This window comes from Vulpes lagopus, chromosome 8, assembly GCF_018345385.1.
Source record: "Vulpes lagopus strain Blue_001 chromosome 8, ASM1834538v1, whole genome shotgun sequence".
Classification (NCBI taxonomy): domain Eukaryota; kingdom Metazoa; phylum Chordata; class Mammalia; order Carnivora; family Canidae; genus Vulpes; species Vulpes lagopus.
Genome location: NC_054831.1, coordinates 84377480 through 84395715, shown reverse-complemented (window position 1 = coordinate 84395715; position 18236 = coordinate 84377480). Strand labels below are relative to the sequence as shown.

At 51.3% G+C, this 18236-nt stretch overlaps 1 protein-coding gene across 6 annotated transcripts in view; it reads right to left on the bottom strand.

Annotated features, from left to right (window-relative positions):
• The window catches only part of PSD2 (pleckstrin and Sec7 domain containing 2), a 141924-nt gene that overhangs the window by 43039 nt on the left and 80649 nt on the right, over positions 1-18236 (bottom strand). The window contains exon 1 of one of the 6 annotated variants that reach the window (XM_041765392.1): positions 12539-12706. The exons of 4 other annotated variants lie outside the window; for them this stretch is intronic. In XM_041765392.1, coding sequence (XP_041621326.1) covers positions 12539-12592 — 54 coding nt within the window. In that variant the 5' untranslated portion in view covers positions 12593-12706. Of the gene's footprint in view, positions 1-5201; positions 5639-12538; positions 12707-18236 lie in introns of those variants that run through there. One more of the 6 variants, XM_041765393.1, reaches the window with a different exon arrangement.

Genomic DNA, 18236 nt, shown 5'->3' with positions numbered 1-18236 from the left:
GGGCAGCCAGGGTGGCTCAGCAGTTTAGCGCTGCCTTCAGCCCAGAGCCTGATCCTGGAGACCCAGGATCAAGTCCCACATCAGGCTCCTGCATGGAGCCTGCTTCTCCCTCTGCCTCTCTCTCTCCCTCTCTGTGTCTCGAATGAATAAATAAATAAATAAAAATCTCTAAAAAAAAAAAAAAAAAAAAAAAAAAAAAAACCTACTGAAGCTCAGGACAGAGTTCAAAATTGGGGGTATAAATGTGGAAACTGACAGCATATAAGTAGGTGTACTTAAAGCCAGAGGACTGGACAAGATGGGCACAGTAGTGAACGCAGATGAGGGCCAGCTGTACAAGGGCCGAGTCCTGGGACCAATGTTCAGAGATGGAGACAGGACGTGGATGGGGGCAGAAGAACACTGAGTAGGATCAACCACAAGGCCAGAGGAAAACAGAAGGTGTCCTGCAAAGAGAGTATTTCAAAAATTGGGAGAAACTGAAGGTGTCAGGTGCTTCAGATGAGGACTCAGACTTGGCCCTTGAGTGCAGTAGCATGGAGCCCAGTGGGGACCTTGAGAAGAGCTGTTGGTGGAAGGGGGTGAAAGCCCAGCTGGAGTGCAGTCAAGAGAGAGGGGGAGGAGAGGACCAGGAGAGGAGTCCAGACAACCCTTCTGGGGAGTTTTGCTATGAAGCAGAGCAGAGACTCAGTGGTAGCTAGATGGAGAACATAGGAGAGCCATCTTGTAAGACAGGAGAAGAAATAGCAAGTATCTGCTGGTGGAACAATCTAAGTACAAGAGGAACTTATAAAGCAGGAGGGAACTAGCTAGAGCAACGGCTTCAAGCAGACCTAAAGGGACAGGATCTAGTGCACAAGTAGAGGGGTAGACTTAACCAGGAACAGGAACACTTCACCCCCAGCAACAGGAGAGAGGCAGAGCCGCAGGTGCTGGTAGATGGGTGAATGTAACACTGGGAATCTGAGAAAAGTCCTGACTGCTTCTATTTTCTCAAAAAAGTAGGAAGCAGTATTATCAGCTGAGACGCAGTGGGAAAGAGGGGCAAGGAGCAAGGGTAGAAGACAAAGTGTGAACTAGCCAGTAGGGGAAGAAGAGATGGGACTCAGGACCCATGGTGGGGATGCAGGAGAGTACTAAGGACACACATGAAGTTCACAGTTTTGAAGTTCAAGTGAGACCAATCAGGGTGGTGGTTTTGCTTAGCCCCATTCAGCTGCACAGGTACAGATGTGTGGGCTAGATATTGTATCTAACCAGGGTCAGGGTTCCCCAAGCAAGTATGAAGAAGCAAATGAGGAAAGGGAGTTGGGTGTCTGCAAAGGAAGGATTATCCTGGGTTTTATAGTGGTCCCCAGCCCATGCTCACACTCCCTGCCCTGCTGGTGCCTGAAAGCTCACCACCTGTTCCCTGCTGTAAGTCACGAGTGGCCTTCCCTCTGCCCTCATCCCAAAGTGAACTTCTGAGAGGATGGCCACAGGTGGCCACTAACACCTGAGAAACGAGCTTCCTGCACACTGTTCCTCGAACCTGGAAAGTAACATGGATCTCACACACTCAAAACTGCATTCCCTATCACCCTTCCCAGGCCATCGCAAGATATCTCCCCACCTCTAGTTGGACACCAGTGCCTATCCATTCTGCCTCTTCCATCTTTATCCTCCTCTCCACCTGCCACCTACCACATCCTGGTCCCAGCAGGGCCACCACACCACTGACTCCATCTCCACTGTGCCTTCATTCCCTCTGCATGCCATATGTAGCAGCCCCAAATCCAGTGCCTGGCCTCTTGTATTGTGTCACATCATGGCAGCTGACCAATCCTTGTCCACCACACTGGCCCTGCCAATCCATCCTCCCCTCCATCCTTCACAGCACACCTTTTCCAACACACACACACCTGTCCCATTACTCTCACCTCCAAGATCCTTGGTGGCTCCTAGTATCTTTGGAAAAGGGGCCAGCTCATCAGCCCATAGTCTGGGCCCCGCCCCCTTTCTTCCCATCTTGCCTCCCTCCATCCCCTCTATGCTCACTACTTTCTAACCCCAGTTGTGGCTCTCCCTACACCACCCCTGAGGTTGGGAGTTCCTTGAAGGCCTCATCAATGTCTGCTGAATCACCCTTCTCATGTGTGGTCTCAAGTACGAGTTCAGTCAGTTTTGCTGTCCTGGGCCATGTAGATGAAACTCTAGAAATGGAAAGAGAAAGGAAGGGGGTGAAACAAAGGGATTCCTTAGCCACATGACCTAACTTGGCTGACTACCTACTACAGGACAAGCTGAGGACATCTGCCTCCTGATAAGAAACACTGAGAAGGAGGCAAACATTAGCTACAGGATATTCTGGACAAAAAATGTTTAAGGTGGGTCTACTCATGAGCAAGCAACAAAACAGATTCGAAATGCAGGACGTTCTACAGGAAGACTGACCAAGGCTCTTTAAATTTGACAATGTTATGAAAGATTAAAAAAAAAAAAAAAAAAAGCAGGGCAACTGTTCCAGATTAAAGGAGACTAAGGAGACGTAACTAAATGTGATGTGTGATCCTTGATCAAAACTTGTTTTTAAAACAGCTATAAAGGATATCACTGATACACCTAGAGAAATTTGAATATTGATTACATACTAGGTTAAACTGTCATTGTTAAACTTGAGTATGACAATATAAGTCATTATGTAGAAAAATGTCCTCGTCTCAGAAAATTCATGCTGAATTATTCAGAGATAAGTGTCATGATGTCTGCAACTATTTTCAAAAGGTTCAGAGAGACCAAAACAAATGTGGGTAAAATGTCAATAATTGGCAAATCTAGGTCTCTGGGTGAAGGGTATATAGGTGGGTGTTCATTGTGGTATATAGGTGGTGTTCATTGTACTGCCAGGTGTGACAAGACAAAAAGTTACTGGGGAGAAGGAGAAGAGTGGAGGGAGACACTCCAAAGAGGGGAGCTCAAGGCCCTGCTTGCCCGGGGAAGGAAGGAAGCAGTCCTGCTCTCCAGCAGGCCACAGCCGGATGCTTGAGTCAATCAGGGCCAGGCAGTCACAGCCCTGGGGTGGCTCACCACCTAAAAAGGATCAGATCCCAGGGAGGACTTACCTGGGAGCAAACCCACTTAGGACAAGGGTTCTGCAGAAAGCAGCCAGGTCCCAGGAAGGCCACTCCACCCTACCTCTGCCTGAGCTATGGCAAGAAGCCAGGTCCAGCCCAGGCTCACCACTCCCTCTAAACACCCCTCAAGGGGCGACAGTCTGAGTGTGTGAGGAGCCAGGCTAAATATGGAGCCCCAGACATAAGATGCCGCTCAAAACAGATTTTCCTGGAAAAGACCATCTGGCAGAGGATGTCTAGAACATCTTCTGTCACGGGAGGCAGTGTCATTTTCCTGCAAGCAAAACGTCCTGAATGGGAATGCCTCCATCCCACCTCTCTAAGAGATCCTAGCTCAGTGCCTCGGTTTCCCCCAAGGTTACTCCCTTGCTCCAGATGGAAAGGCACGCAATCACCTCCCTCCTAACTTGCATCTCAGGGAAGAAGAGAATGAAACTGAGGACATAGGTCCAAGCAGCAAACAGCTCTGCCCAGGTACAAATCCTGACTCAACCACTTACTAAGTGACATGAAACAAGTAACTTCTCCCTGAGCCTCAGCATCCACCTCCACAAAACGGAAATAATAGTAGTATCTCCCTCTAAAGATGGTTGTGTGAGCTTACTTAGCCAGCGGTAGTGCTTAATATATGGAAGCTCGGTGAGGTAATGTTCATGTCCCCTGTCACCCTCCACCCCCGCCAGAGTCCCACCTTCTCAGTCCTGTCGACATTATTTCCCTATACACTGGGGAAGGGGGCTCTTGGGTGGGCCGGTCTCTCCTCCAGAGATAGGAGGTGAGTACGGGAGCACAGCTGGCCCATTTTACTGATTCAGAGATCCCAGGTCACAGAACTTAGAGCTTCCCTGGGAGAGAGGGGACGACGGAGGTGGTAGAATGACTGTATTCGTCCAGGGTTAGGGGCTGGGGTTGGAGGTAGTCACAGTGCCTCTTACCTACTCTCCCTCAAACTGCCTGAGTAACCCCCCATTAAGTAGCTCTTGTTTCCAGGGTCTAGAAGAAGGAGCTAGAGAACCTACAAAAGTTCAAATGCCTCTCCCTAGACCTAAGCTACCCATCTGCCCTGGCCATCAGCCCTCACCCTCCTCCCCATTCACCCACCCATCCAGCTCAGCCTGGCTTCTCCCTAGCTTGCCAGGAATTTCAGATCCCCTTCCATTGTGGCTAGTGTTTCTGTCCCTAGTTCCCTTCCAAGGTCCCCCCAGGATGGCCCCAAGACAAAAGGGTAGGCTGGGGCAGTGGCCCCCTCGGGGCCTGGATGGAGACAACGTCCCCAGTTCTGACTCAGGGTGTCCCGAGATCCACCAGGGACAGCAACAGTCAGAATACCTCCTCTTAGGAGGGAGCCAGCTGCGCAGGGTGGTCCCCACATCTGATTCCCTGCCCCACCCCAGCCCCAGCAGGGGGCTCTGAGGACCCCTCCCTCCCTGCCGGTGGCCACGCAGGCCGGCCATTATGTGCCTTCTCAGCCTTGCCCACTGTCTACCACGCCCCCGTGCAAGCCCCTGTTCCAGCAGCGGAGTCCAGAGCTGGGAAGGCCTGGCGGCCAAGCCAGGCTGTCAAAGTTAGGAAACTGGAAACAGAAATAAATCCTCAAAGCTGCTCCGTGGTAAAGGTAGCTGCCAGCAGGCCCCGGCAACCAACCCACACCCAGGTTCCCTGCCACCAAGCTGCCACTGGCACCCCATCAACACACACATGTACCTCAGATTATACAAAAGGGGGGATCAGGAGCAGAGCCCAGGAGGAAATCAGGCTGGCTGGCCCCAGCGGGCCCTGCAGGCTGGCCTGGGGTTCTCTGGTGGCGCCCCCGCTCCCTGGCCCCGACCCGGCCATCCCAGGCTTCCTCTCACGGTCCCATCTCCATGACAACTGTATCCTTCGGATGCTCCGGCCGCCACGCAATTGATCTCAAAATGTAGCTTTGTTAGCAGACCCGGGCGGGCTTGGAGGGCGGAGGGCGGAGGGCGGCGCCCTCCACCGTGTGCCCCCCCACCCCGCATCCCCTCCTGGCCCCCACCCCGACTTCGGGAGAGTAGAGGCGGGGCCCTGGTTCCCGGAGACTAGGTGGCCCGCGGCCCCACTCACCCGCTCCCAGTCCCAGTCGCCGGGTCCAGCCTCTCAGGGCGGCGGGGCCGCGCGGGGCCTCTGCTGGGCCGACAGTCCCGCTCCACCGCGGTCGGCTGCCCGCGCCCGCTTAGGTCCCTCCAGGTGTCAGAGCCGAGGCTGTGGGGAAGCTGAGCAGAGATGGGGGGACGGAAGGCAGGAGGGAGGGGGAAGGAGAGGAGGAGGAGGGAGGAGTGGGAAGGGCGGGGGACTGCAGGCGGGCGAGTAGAGGGACCAGCCGGAGGCGAGGCGGCGACCGCGGCCACCCTAGCTGGCCCGCCCGCCACGCCTCGGCTCCCAGGTCCCCGCTGAGCCCAGACCCGCCACGGAGGGTTCCGCCAGCCCCTTCCTGCACAGCCCGGCGCCCGGCCCTTTAAGAAAGTGGGGGAGGGGAGCGCCACGAGGTTCCGCCCCCTTCCTCGCCCAGCCGGGCCCCTGCTGTCCTCTCACCCCGGTCAGACCCAGCCACCGCCCCCGCGGCAGGACCCTCAGTCTCACACCCGGAGTCCGCCTCCAGGTAAAGGAGGGAACAGGTCCTTGCCCTGCTCCAAAGGTCTGTTCCTCCACTAACTCTTTGCCCTCCTCTCCCCACACAGAGCAGAGACCTGCCCAGATGGTGGGGGACAAGAGGGACCATCTCAGAGATCGGTAAACAGAGCCTGCCCTACCTATCTACCTACCTACCTACCTACCTAGCGAGACAGAGGGACAGACAGACCTGGGGTATGGGATGAGCAGGGGACTCAGGACAGAGGTTCAGACAAAGGAGAGACACCCTGTGGGAGGAAGAGGGGAAGGGTGGGTCTAATCAAGAATGCACATTCCCAGTGCCAGGTCAGGGGGAGGCTGCCTAGGAAGAGAGATAAAGATGCTGTGAGCTGTGAAAACCATCTCCCAAGGGACCTGCGATGGTGGTCACCACCTTAAAGACCTCCCCCCCAAGGACCCTAGCTCTGAAGAAGGGTGACGGTAATGCATCCTAAACTTCCTAGCTGTGCAGCTCCTGCAGGGCAAAATTCCACCCCTCAGACAGGTGAGAATGGGCACCCTGTGGGTGGGACCCATAGGGATCTACAGAAGCCAGAAGCTGGGGGAACAGCGGAGAGTGAACAGGTCCAGTTCACTCTAAAAAGGGAGAGCAGGGTAGAGTCAGCCCTACCTCCTTCCCACCTCCAAATCTTTGTAGGTGCTCCACCCTCTGCTTGGTCAGGCCTTGATCCTGCCATGCTTAATGAACTCCTACTCAGTCCTCAAATCCCTGCTTAAATGCCCCTTCCTCCAAGAAGCTTTCTCTGACCTTCTTTCTTACTATAAAGACACACACACACACACACACACACACACACACACACACACACACACAGAGTTAGGGGCCCTCTTCCTAGGAAGCAGAGGGTGAGAGGATTTGCTGATTAGAGGTGTCTAAACTGTGCAGGATGGACTAATTAAAGATGCAAGGTCTGAGCCATGATTAGTCTCCTCCCTGTTCAAGCTGGGCCACAGCTGAAGCTGGGGTTTCATCAACCATGATGACACTTTAATTGTTAACTGTACATCCACCATATGCCAGAGTCCATGTTACATGCCTTCCATGTGTTATATTTAACCCTCATAACAATCCTAAAGTCTATTTTACAGATGAGAAAACTGAGGCCCAAGAGCACTGGCCACTTGCTTAAGGTACCAGGCGGTCTGATCCTGTGGACACAGCTGGGCAGTTGAGACAGCACTCAGGCCACACCCCTGTATTGCCCATCAAACCTGGGGATTGTCCCACAGAGCCCAGAAACAAGGGGGCCACTCTACTACAAGTGCCCAGGACCTTCTTGGAGGGCACAGAGGAAACATGGCTTCCCTGCTGTACCTCTAACCTTCTGCTGTCTGCTACCTGTAGGCAGGGATGGGTGGCAACAAACAGGAGCTGTGGGCAAAGGAGAGGTGACCAGCCTTTGCTTCTACATTCCCCATGCTCAGGACCCAGGACCTCAAGTCACAGCTGAACAACCTTTCTGAGCCTCGACCCAATAAGGATGGTAATAGCCTCTCTCCCGCAGGGCTGGGGTGCGATGAAAGGAGCTGATGTGCTCAGGGCCTACCCACCCAAGACCCTAGTACCCAGCTGCACCCAACAGGCTGTGGTTATCCCAGCTGTAATGAGGACTTACTCATGGAATGGATTATTTACCCTCTGTCCACCTAGATGAACTGTGAGCCCCCTGAAGGCAAGGTCTTTCTTGTTCACAACGGATGCCCAGGACCTAACACACTTAATAAATCCATGCAGAAGGAAAGACGAGACAGAGCGAGGGAGATACAGCTGTCTCTCCACTTAATCTGGCAGCCAGAACCTAGTCCCTGGCCTGGCACTGCTCCCCATCATTGGCAGCTCTGGGAGCCTGTTGCACTGGGCATGAGCTAGCCAGGGCCTGAGGCCTGGGTTCTAATCTAACTGCCACTTCCCGGTGGTGCCACCACAGCAGCTGTATCCCCTCCCTGAATCTCCCTTACCCATGTAAAGTGGCAGTAGCTCAAAGGGCTTGTCACAAGGCTACAGGTGGTCTCTGTGTGCCAGAGCGCTTTGGGCCACTAGACATAGGACAGAGTCACTGTCGTTATTCTGTGTAGCTACTTTTGCCTCTTGAAAGAATACAGGGTCAGCATCTGCCAGCAGCCACAATGTGCTACATTCTTCAGCATCTCTCCAAGGAAAAAAGAATCAGCAACTTCTGTGCCTTCCTCCAAAAGATTTCCCTTCCCCCCCCCCCCCCCCCCCCCCCCACACACACACACACACGGCACCCACCTGAAGGTGAGTCTCAGGAAGGCAGGTGCTGGGGCCTGGTTCCCAGCCTACCTTGCCCAGCACAGTCCCTGCCATGGTGAGGCCCTTACCCGACCTCCTGCCTCCCCAGACCCAAGCAGGGCCTCCTCCTCTTCCTCAGCCTGAGGAGTGTGGCATCCAGGGAGGAGAGGGGCCAGGGCCTAAGACCCATCACCCAGAGATCCCATGTAGATCCCAAGAAGGCTTCGCCCAGTTAGCAGCTGAAACACCTAATGCTCCTATCTTCCAGCTGGTGGACTGAGGCCAGGGTAAGGAGGCTGTGGAAGGATGCCCCAGGCCAATCCCGAAGTACTCAGTGATCACCTAGTGTGTACCCAGCCATGCTCCAACCCTGCCCTTACCCCTTCACCCCCAACATAAAGGCCCCAACCCATGTGTCCAGTGTCCTCTCCTGACACCTCACACTTCAAATGTGATGTTCCAGGACCCCACCCACCCTTATACACCCGAACTATCCCTAATAACCTCACTCTACTTATGCTGGTCCTCTGCCTAGGATGCCTTCTCTTCACTCACTCTTGCTAATTCCTCTCAACCCCTAGCCCCCTCCAGCTATTGTGCCATTTCTTTTTCCCCATTATAGCAAATCTTGAAAAAATTGTCCATACTCTCCAATTTCTCTCCCATTCTCTCGAACTCACTCCAACCCGACTCTCATTCCTTTACCCACACTTATTCAACTGACACTGCTCATCAAGGTCAGCGACAGAGCTAATGAGTACAGATGTACAGATTGGGCACTGCATAAAGGCACCTAGAGCACACATGGAGTGAAGAAGGTACTGAAATCCAGCTTGCTGCCCCCTCAGCATGCTGTGCCTGGTTCAAGGCTACATCAGGCTGGGGAGAGGTATGTATTCCATTACACTGAGGTATCTCCCTTCTGTGTGCCTGCACAATGGGTTGACCTAGAGAAGCTGCCTCTCTCCTATTTGTGCAAAGGGACTAGATAGACTGACAGGAGCCTGGTCCCTAGTGACCATTATGATGTCAAACCCAAAAGTCAATTCTCACACTTAATCTCACTTACTGGCAGCATATGACACACGTGATCACCTTCCTCCTTGAAGCAGTTCCTCCTGTTGGCTTCCAGGACTCACACTGCCCTCCTACATCCCTGGCTGCACCTTCCCACCCTGCTGCCCCTCTTCCTTCACCGGCTGGTCAATGAGCCCTGAAGGCCCCAGCTGTCAGTCCTCTGCCTTATTTTCCCCCTCCATCTCCCATTGTGATCCCACCTGGCCTCAAAGCCCATTGAAACCCTAAGGATCCTCCTGTGTGACTCTCCAGCCCAAACCTCATGCCTCTCAGGTCAGACCCTCATACCTGACAGCTGGCCTGAGGTCTCCACTAGGATATGCAAGGAGCAGCTCCAAATCATCCCACACAAAACTGAATACTTCCCTGCCACAGTAGATGCCATCACCTTCCTTCTGTCAGCTCAGGCCTAAACGCAGGCCTTGTCAGCCCTTGTTGTTGCCTCTCACACCCCGCATGCAATCCCTCAATAAAACCTATGGGATCTACTTCCAAAACACGTCTTCAATTGGCCACTGCTGGTCAGCAACACTGCCACCACCTGGCTGGTGCACCATCACCTCCCACCTGGACTGTTACTTTGGCTTCCTCATTGTCCCCCTGCTTGCACCCAACCCCCCTGCCCACACTCCCAACACAGCAGCCAAAGGGATCCTATTCAATGTCAGCCAGATCCTGTTACCTCTCTGCTCAAAATCTTCAAATGGGGCAGTCCGAGTGGCTCATCGGTTTAGCGCCGCCTTCAGCCCAGGGCCTGATCCTGGAGACCTGGGATCGAGTCCCACGTCAGGCTCCCTGCATGAAGACTGCTTCTCCCTCTGCCTATGTCTCTGTCTCTGTCTCTCTCTCATGAATAAATAAATAAAATCTTTAAAAAAAAAGATTATTTAAAAAAAATCTTCAAATGGCTTTCATGTCACTAAGAGTCAAAACAAAGCCTTACAATGGCTACAAGTTCCTACGTGACGTGGGCTGTGCCACCCGTCCAACCTTACTCCTCTCCAGCCATAGGGGCCTCCTTGCTGATCCTCTAACATATAAGGCACATTCCCACCTCAGGGCCTTTGCACTTGCTACACCCTCTGCCTGAAACACTCCTCCTCCAGGTGGCTGCATGGCCTTATCTCTTACCCCCTTCAGCTCTCTGCCTAAAATTCTACCAGTCTCCCCTTTGCCTGCTTTCCTCTCCTCCCTAACACATATTTATATACTACATGCCTACTTGCTTGTTCCGGTTATTGTCTGTCTTCCTACTACCACTATCATTACTGGATCATAAGCTCCAGGAGAGCTGGAAATTTGTTCTTTCACTTCTGTATGCCCAGGGCCTAAAACATTGCCTGATACATAGCAGGCATTCAGTAAAGCTCTCCAATAAAGAACACACCAACAGATAAAGTAACTACAGATACTGAAATGTACTCTGAAAAAAAATGGAGATGTGACAGCAGCTCGTAGCTAGAAGAGCGGGAGCTCCTTCAGCCAGGTGGCCAGAGGAGGCCTCTCTGAGGAGGTGCCCCTAGGGGCACACCATCCCAGCTCACACAGCACCACAACTTTCCCCCATCACACTGTGCTGTTACTGTCTAGACCAGATAGTCCAGGAGGGCCAGGACCCTTCTCCTTCTTCTCTGGGTCCCCATTTCTCCAGAGCCCAGGGCCAGCATACTGTAGGTACCCGAAAGGTAATATAGCCAAAGAATGGATGAATGAAAGGTCATGGGCAAATCCACACACGAGCCATGGGACTCTGACAGAGCCCCAGGTAGGTAAGCTGTGTCATGAGGAGCTAGGAAGGAAGCCACAGAGGCCTAGGAGGGACTCCTGGCAACCTCAAGGTCTCATCTATATAATCCCCAACATTACCTCTGAGTCCTATGTTAGACAAGAGGGAGTATGGGGAGGAAAAGCTATTCCCATTGGCCATCCTGTAGCCATGAGGATGATTCATCCATTTGTTCCACATTTCCTGAGCAACTACTGCATGTCTATGTGCCAGGCCTGGGGAAGGAGGGTGGGCAGGGCCCACAGTCCCTCCTTCCACAGCTCATCGCCTAGCAGATGATTTCCCGGAGGAAGCATCCCTATCAGTAGAGCTTCCTGGAGCAGGCAACTTATCTGCTTTACCCCAGTTATCACAAAATGAGATCAGTTTTTAAGTATGAATTTTGCTAGTCTCCTACCTACTACCCCCCTGGTCTGTGAACTCCAAAGAGGACAAGAACTGTGTCTTGTTATTGCTGGATCCCCAGTGATCTAGCAAGGGTCTGGAGCATCGTAGGAGCTCAATAAATACTTGCCGAGTATTATTGTAAACACATGGGTGAAGAAATGAGGGGTAGAGTATAGGCAAGATCTGAGGATGGCAAAGATGTAGGCTTGCAGCCAAGAGAAGGACAAGTGGGGAAAGGCCACAGCTGAGCAGGCCTGAGATGCGGGAGGGTATCCTGGAAGAGAGCTAGGAAAGGGGCAGGAAAGAAAGGGGAGCTGCCTGTCCTACCCCCATCCCCCAGCAAACAGGGCCCTGCCAGCCCGGTCCAGGGCTAGTGGACAAAACCCCATAAGGAGTGCCAGGGACTTGGAGTGCCTAGAGCCAGCCGGCTGCGGGCCCAGAGCACAGGCAAAGCCCGGCCCAGAACTTTGTCTGAAGGCCTTTGTGGGCCTCTGGGAGCCTGCCCAGGCGGATGCTGGGAACTGGCTTGGGTGCTATGGCGTGGCACTCCCCGGGTTCCGGAGGTCCACCTGACCCTCAGGCCTGGGTTATGGGGGTCAGAGAAAGGATCCTCGTCTGCCCCCGAATCCCTTATCCTTGGGAGAGACCACCACCCTATCCCAGGAAGCAGGGGCGCCTAGGATTAGAGTGGCCGCAGATGCCACCCAGGGAAGCCGCAGCTTCGCAAGAGGGTGCACAAAGTTCGGACTGGAGCCGACTCTCCCCTCACCCACGAGTTCCTCTCCCCCGGCCCGCCCTCAGAAAGCCCAGGGACAGAGGGGAGGGCGAGGGAAGAGACGCGGAACACGCGGACTCCCTCCCGGAGGCGCCTGCAGCCGCAAGCTCCCCACGTTCCCGGGAAGGCGGCTCGTGGCTGGCAGCGGAGCTCCGCGCAGCCCGGGAGGCCCTCTGCTGCCCTCTGCTGCCCTCTGCTGCCCTCTGCTGCCCTCTGCTGCCCTCTGCTGCCCTCTGCTGCCCTCTGCTGCCCTCTGCCGGCCGGCCCCAGCATCACCAGCGCGTCCCGCGCCCCCAGGCCAAGCCGGGTCCCGGCTCCTCCGCGCCGCGCAGCTCCGCTCTGAACTTCTCACCAAGAAGGGAAGAGCCTAGAAGTCGTATGGCTCTTCCCCGGCCCCAGCACCAGGCCCCGCCGTGCGCCGAGGTCCAGCCACTGGCCCTTTCTAACCAGCCTCCGCGCTGGGATGCTCGCTCCCTCTGGCAGCCCTTTACCTGGTCCAACCTGAGTATTTTCTCAACTTGACCCCGGCTGTCTCTGCAGGCCATGCTCTTCCAAAATACGGATGGAAAACAGGCTCCACTGACTACCCCATGGTGACCAAGGCCCCCTCTTCTTTGGAACTGAGGGGAATGCAGATACCTCTCCCCGCCGGAGGCGGGAAGGCAGGAGTCTAGGGGGCCAAGCTCCAATAGGCCGCCCTGCCCTGCCCCTTCCGGAGCCCTTTTTAAAGCAGGCTGTCCAGGAATGAGCTCTTTTGGGGTCAGGGCGTCACCTGCTGGTGTCCACAAGAACTGCACCTGCAACACAGCAGGCATACTTCCCGGGCCAGGAAAGACCTCCGATAATAACCCCAGCAGCTGATTTTTATTAAGAGCGCTCCGTGAGCCAGGTTCATACGGAGTTCTTGGCGTTATCTCATTTCACATATTATCTCGTTTCATCCACACAGGAACCCGATGAGGTGGACGGCATTCATTCCATTTGACCTATGAGGACACTGAAGCTGGGAAAGTTAAGTGTCCTACCCCAGAACACATCTCCAGTAAGCGGCAAAGCCCCAGTGTGTGCTTCAGCTGGCCTCTTTCACGCGTTGGGGCGGGGAGTGGGGGGAATGGCAGAGCGGGAGGTAACTCAATGGGGAAGATCTCCCCCTTCCTACTCCCTTACCCAACCTTGGGCACAATCCATCTCAGCCTAGCTTGCAGCTGGCAGAGCAAGATCCCTCAATCTGCCATGCCCCCGTAGAGTCCATGCCCCTCTCTCCTTACAGATTGGGAGCTCCTCTAGGGCAGGGCCAAGGCAAATCTTTTCCCTGTTCCCTCCAGTTAGCGCTAACTGAATGCTCAGGCCCTCTCCCCTATACTGCCATCAGAGCCACCCACCCCACACACGCTGCAGGCCCTACTCAGCCCCCTCCTCACTCCCCAGTTCATGAGCTCAGGCAGGTACCATGTAAGCAGCTGCAAGGGACAGAAACTCTGTTCAATGAAAAGAGGCTTGTGTAAATGAAAAGTCCGGGAGCAGATCCAGCTGTAGGTGGTATGCATCAAGGCTCCTAAATATCTTTCTCCACATCTGTAGCTCAGTAGTCCTTTGTGTTGACTCCGATTCTGGGCAGGCTCTTCCAACAAAGTAACAAAATCGGCAAGGCAGCTCTGAGCCCACATCTGCCTTTGGAGGAAGAAGCCTTACCCATCCCAAGAAGAGAAGTAAAATTCTCAACATGCAGTTTCATTGGCCTGGACAGTGAAATATGCCCTGTCCTGAACCAATCACTGGCCTGAAGAGTCTGCCCTGCCCCCTGCCCACCCCGGGAATGGAGAGTGGAATCCGCCCAGGCTATCCATACCCACCAGACCCATGGTGGAAGCAGATCCATCCCAAAGGCAAATGCAGAGAGAGCTCCCAGGAGCAGGAGGATGACTGCTGCCCAGTGAACAGCAGTAAAGTCCACGACGCCTGGCCAGGCCCGAGGCCCACATTTTCTTGGCTTCAATGACTATTTTAGATTGCAGATCTCTTCCAAATTATCACAATTACTTTCTTCATTCATTCTTTCAACTAACTTTTACTGAGGCCCTACATGTATCAAGCACTATTCTAGGTTGAATCCTATCAGTAGACAAAAGAGAGGAAAATCCATGACCTCCAGAATCATTTCTAGTGGAGGTGAGAGTAGGATAATAAATTAATTAATTAAATACAATAAATTAGTAAAATTTATAAGAGCGACCACGACAAATACCACAAGGGGAAATGGGGCAGTGTAAAGGGGATAAGGAGGGCAGACAGGATGACAGGCATTGCAACTTCAAACAGAATACTGCCAGAAGACTGAGAATGTGAATCTGAGCAGAGACAAGAAAGCAGTAAAGGAATTTGTCATGTAGATATGGGAGTGGAGGGTGATTTCCAAAGTCCAGGAATAGCTAGCACAAAGGCTCTGAGCTGGGAGTGTGCCTGGCAGGTTCCTGGAACAGCGAGGTGCAAAAAGAACAAGAAGGGAATGTAGAGGATAAGACACAGAGAGAGCAGGGGCCCAATGATGCAAAGCCTTGTAGGCTATGTAAGGGCTATGGCCTTACATAGTGACATGAGGAACCACCCAAAATCTGGGGCAAAGAATTGACCTGATTTGACTTGCATTTTTTAATTTATTTTAATATTTTATTTATTTATTTGACAGAGAGAGAGCTCAGTCACACACAAGCCTGGTGGGCAAAGGGAGAAGGAGAAGCAGGCTCCCAGCAGGACAGGGAGCCATATGTGGGACTTGATCCCAGGACCCTGAGATCACGATTGTCCTGCATCAGGCTCCTGTTGCTTCTCCCTCTGCTTATGTCTCTGCCTCTCTGTCTGTGTCTCTCACAAATAAATAAATAAATAATATATATATATATATTTTTAAAGTAGAGGAAAAGCAGGAAAATGTGGGAGCCTGTAAGCTCAAGGCAGAAATAATATCAAGGAGGAAAGATATGGACCTGATCAAATGGTCCTGATGGATTGAGTGAGATGAGAACTGAAAGATGACCATTGGATTTAGCAACATGGAAGTCACAGGGGCTGTACAAGAGCTACTCAAATGGAAAAGGTTGGGGGAAACCTGATTAGAAAGAGACTATGAAATAACAAGCTTCATAGTGGTGTTACACACAGCAGCCAAAAGGTGGAAGCAACTTATATGTCTGTTGACAGATGAATGGATAAACACATGTCTAATGCAATGGAATATTATTCAACCTTAAAAAGGAAGGAAATTCTGACACATGTTAAGACACAGATGAACCTTGAAAATATTAGGCAAAGTGAAAGAAGCCAGACACCAAAGGACAGATATTGTAGGTTTCTAAGAAGTATCTAGAATAGGTAAATTCATAGAACCAGAAAGTAAAATAGAGGTTACCAGGAGCTGAGGGAGATGGAAAGGAAAGTTATTATCTAGTGGGTACTAAGTTCTTATTGGTATGATGAAAAAGTTCTAGAAATAGTGATCATGCCTGCATATTTTTAACACACCTAATGCCACTGAATTGCACACTTAAAAATGGTTAAAATATTAACTCTTATGCTATGTCTATTTTACCACAATAAAAAATAAGGTGACCTTCAAAAAAAATAACCAAAAAGAATTTGTTGAGTACCTACTATACACTAGATACTGGGCCAAGACCTGGGAGCTATAAAGGGCCACTAGGTGCTCACGGGGACTCAAACAAGTGCTACTCCAGCCCCATCTTTGTTTCCTTTGTTCTTTGGGCCCATGGGCAGATATCTGGGGACTGACTTGAAATGCTGATTGTGTGGGGATTCCAGAGAGCCATTTGATGAATGCTGTCCTGAGACCATAGTGGAAAACCACAGCTGGACCCAAGTTCCATGGCTTTGCAGCTGGTGGAGTAAATACCATCAAAGATTATGGCAAATAAAATAGGACAAGTACTAAAGGAGATCTTTAGAAGCATGCCACCACTCCTCCCTTGGCCCCCGATTTACCTGGTCATAGGGGTTTTGGGTTTTTTGGGGTTTTTTTAAAGATTTTATTTATTTATTCATAGAGAGAGAGAGAGAGAAAGGCAGAGACACAAGCAGAGAGAGAAGCAGGCTCCATGCAGGGAGACCGACGCAGGACTTGATCCCAGGTCTCCAGGATCACACCCCGGGCTGCAGGCAGTGCTAAACCACTCACCACCAGGGCTGCTCTTGTTTTTGTTTTTTAATCAATCCCTGGGATTAAGACCTAGAGACATGCTCAGCATGTTTGCAGAAACTGGAAGATGGAGGGAAATGACATCAGAAGCCAGAAAGAGACAGCAGATGAGTGGTTAAGATCCTAATGTTGGGTGGGGGGCACCTGGGTGACTCAGTTAAACATCTGCCTTTCACTCAGGTCACAATTCCAGAGTCCCATGATTGAGCCCTACATTGGGCTTCCAGCTCAGCGGGGAGTCTGCTTCTCCCTCTCCCTCTACCTTTCCCCGTGCTCATGCTCTCTCTCTCTCTCTCTCTAGCCCTCGTTCACACTCTCTTTCAAATAGATAAATAAAATCTTTTTTAAAAAAAAGATCATAATGTCTGGATCCAAACTACCTGGGTTCTAATCCTAGCTCATTTTTGACTGTGCAGCTTGGGAAAGTCATTTACCTTCTCTGTGCTTCAATTTCCTCACCTCTAACATGGGGATAATAGAGCTCCCTGGTAGAATTGTTCTGAGAGAGGTCACTGGCACAGGTCAGTCTATGTGAGTTTGCTACTCTCATCATTATCAGGACTAGCTGGAGGGGTAAGTCAAAAGTAACAAGATGGAATTTAATGTGGAAATTAGTGGAAAACCTGACATTCAGATTCCAACAAAGCCATTGTACAGTTTTAGGATCAAGAAGTCTTGGCATCCATCCACTCATCTGTGCATGAGAAACAGTCCAAGGTGTCCAGTGACTTCCAGGGCAACTGCAGCCAACCCTGTTATTATGACCTTCAGTGGTATTCACTGAAATATAGCATCCAAAACCAAGGAGGTGACAACTTCCTTGTATTATGAGCTTCAAACTCAACAATGGAAATCACCCTTTGTTGGTGGGAGTGTATAACCATTTTGTAAAAAGGTTGAACAGTTTCTTATAAAACTAAACATACAACTACACTATGACCCAGCAAGTCCACTTCTATTTCAAGAGAAATGAAAACATATGTTCACACAAAGACTTGTACAGGAATGTTCATAGCAGCTTTATTTACAATGGCCCCAAACTGAAATGAGCCCAAGTGTCCATCCAAGAGGCAAATGGGCTAACAAACTGTTATACATCCGTACAATAGAATTCTACTCAACAATACAAAGGAGCAAACTACTGATATACACAATAACATGGATATATCTCCAAAACATCATGCTAAATAAAGTAAACCAGACACATAAAAAGTAGATACTGTATGATTCCATCTTTATGAAGTTCTAGCATGGGTAAAACTAAGCAGTTATGGAAAGAAATCAGAACAGTAGGGGTAGGGGTGAGCAGGAAACTTTCTGGAGTAATGGAAATGGTCTGTATCTTGGGGTGCCTGGGTGGCACACTCAATTAAATGTCCAACTCTTGGTTTTGGCTCAGGTCTTGATCTCAGGATCATGAGATTGAACCCTACAGCAGGCTCTGCACTCAGTGCAGAGTCTGCTTCAGACTCTGTCTCCCTCAATGCAAGCTGGTGCAGCCACTTGGGGAAACAGGATGGAGGTTCCTCAAAAAGGTGAAAATAGATCTGCCCTACAACCCAGAAGCTGTATTAGTGGGTATTTACCCCAAAGATACAAATGTAGCGATCCGAAGGGGTACCCACACCCCGATATTTATAGCAGCAATGTCCATAATAGCCAAACTATGGAAAGACCCCAGATGTACATCAACAAATGAATGCATAAAGAGGTGGTATGTATATAATGGAATATTACTCAGCCATCAAAAAAAGAAATCTTACCATTTGCAATGACACGGATGAAACTAGAGGGTATTACACTAAGGGAAATAATTCAGAGACAGATGATCATTATATGATCTCATTCACATGTGGAATTTAAGAAACAAAACAGAGGATCATAGGGGAAGAGAGAAAGAAATAAACAAGACAAAATCATAGAGGGAGACAAAGCATAAGAGACTCTTAATCATAGGAAACAAGCTGAGGGTTGCTGGA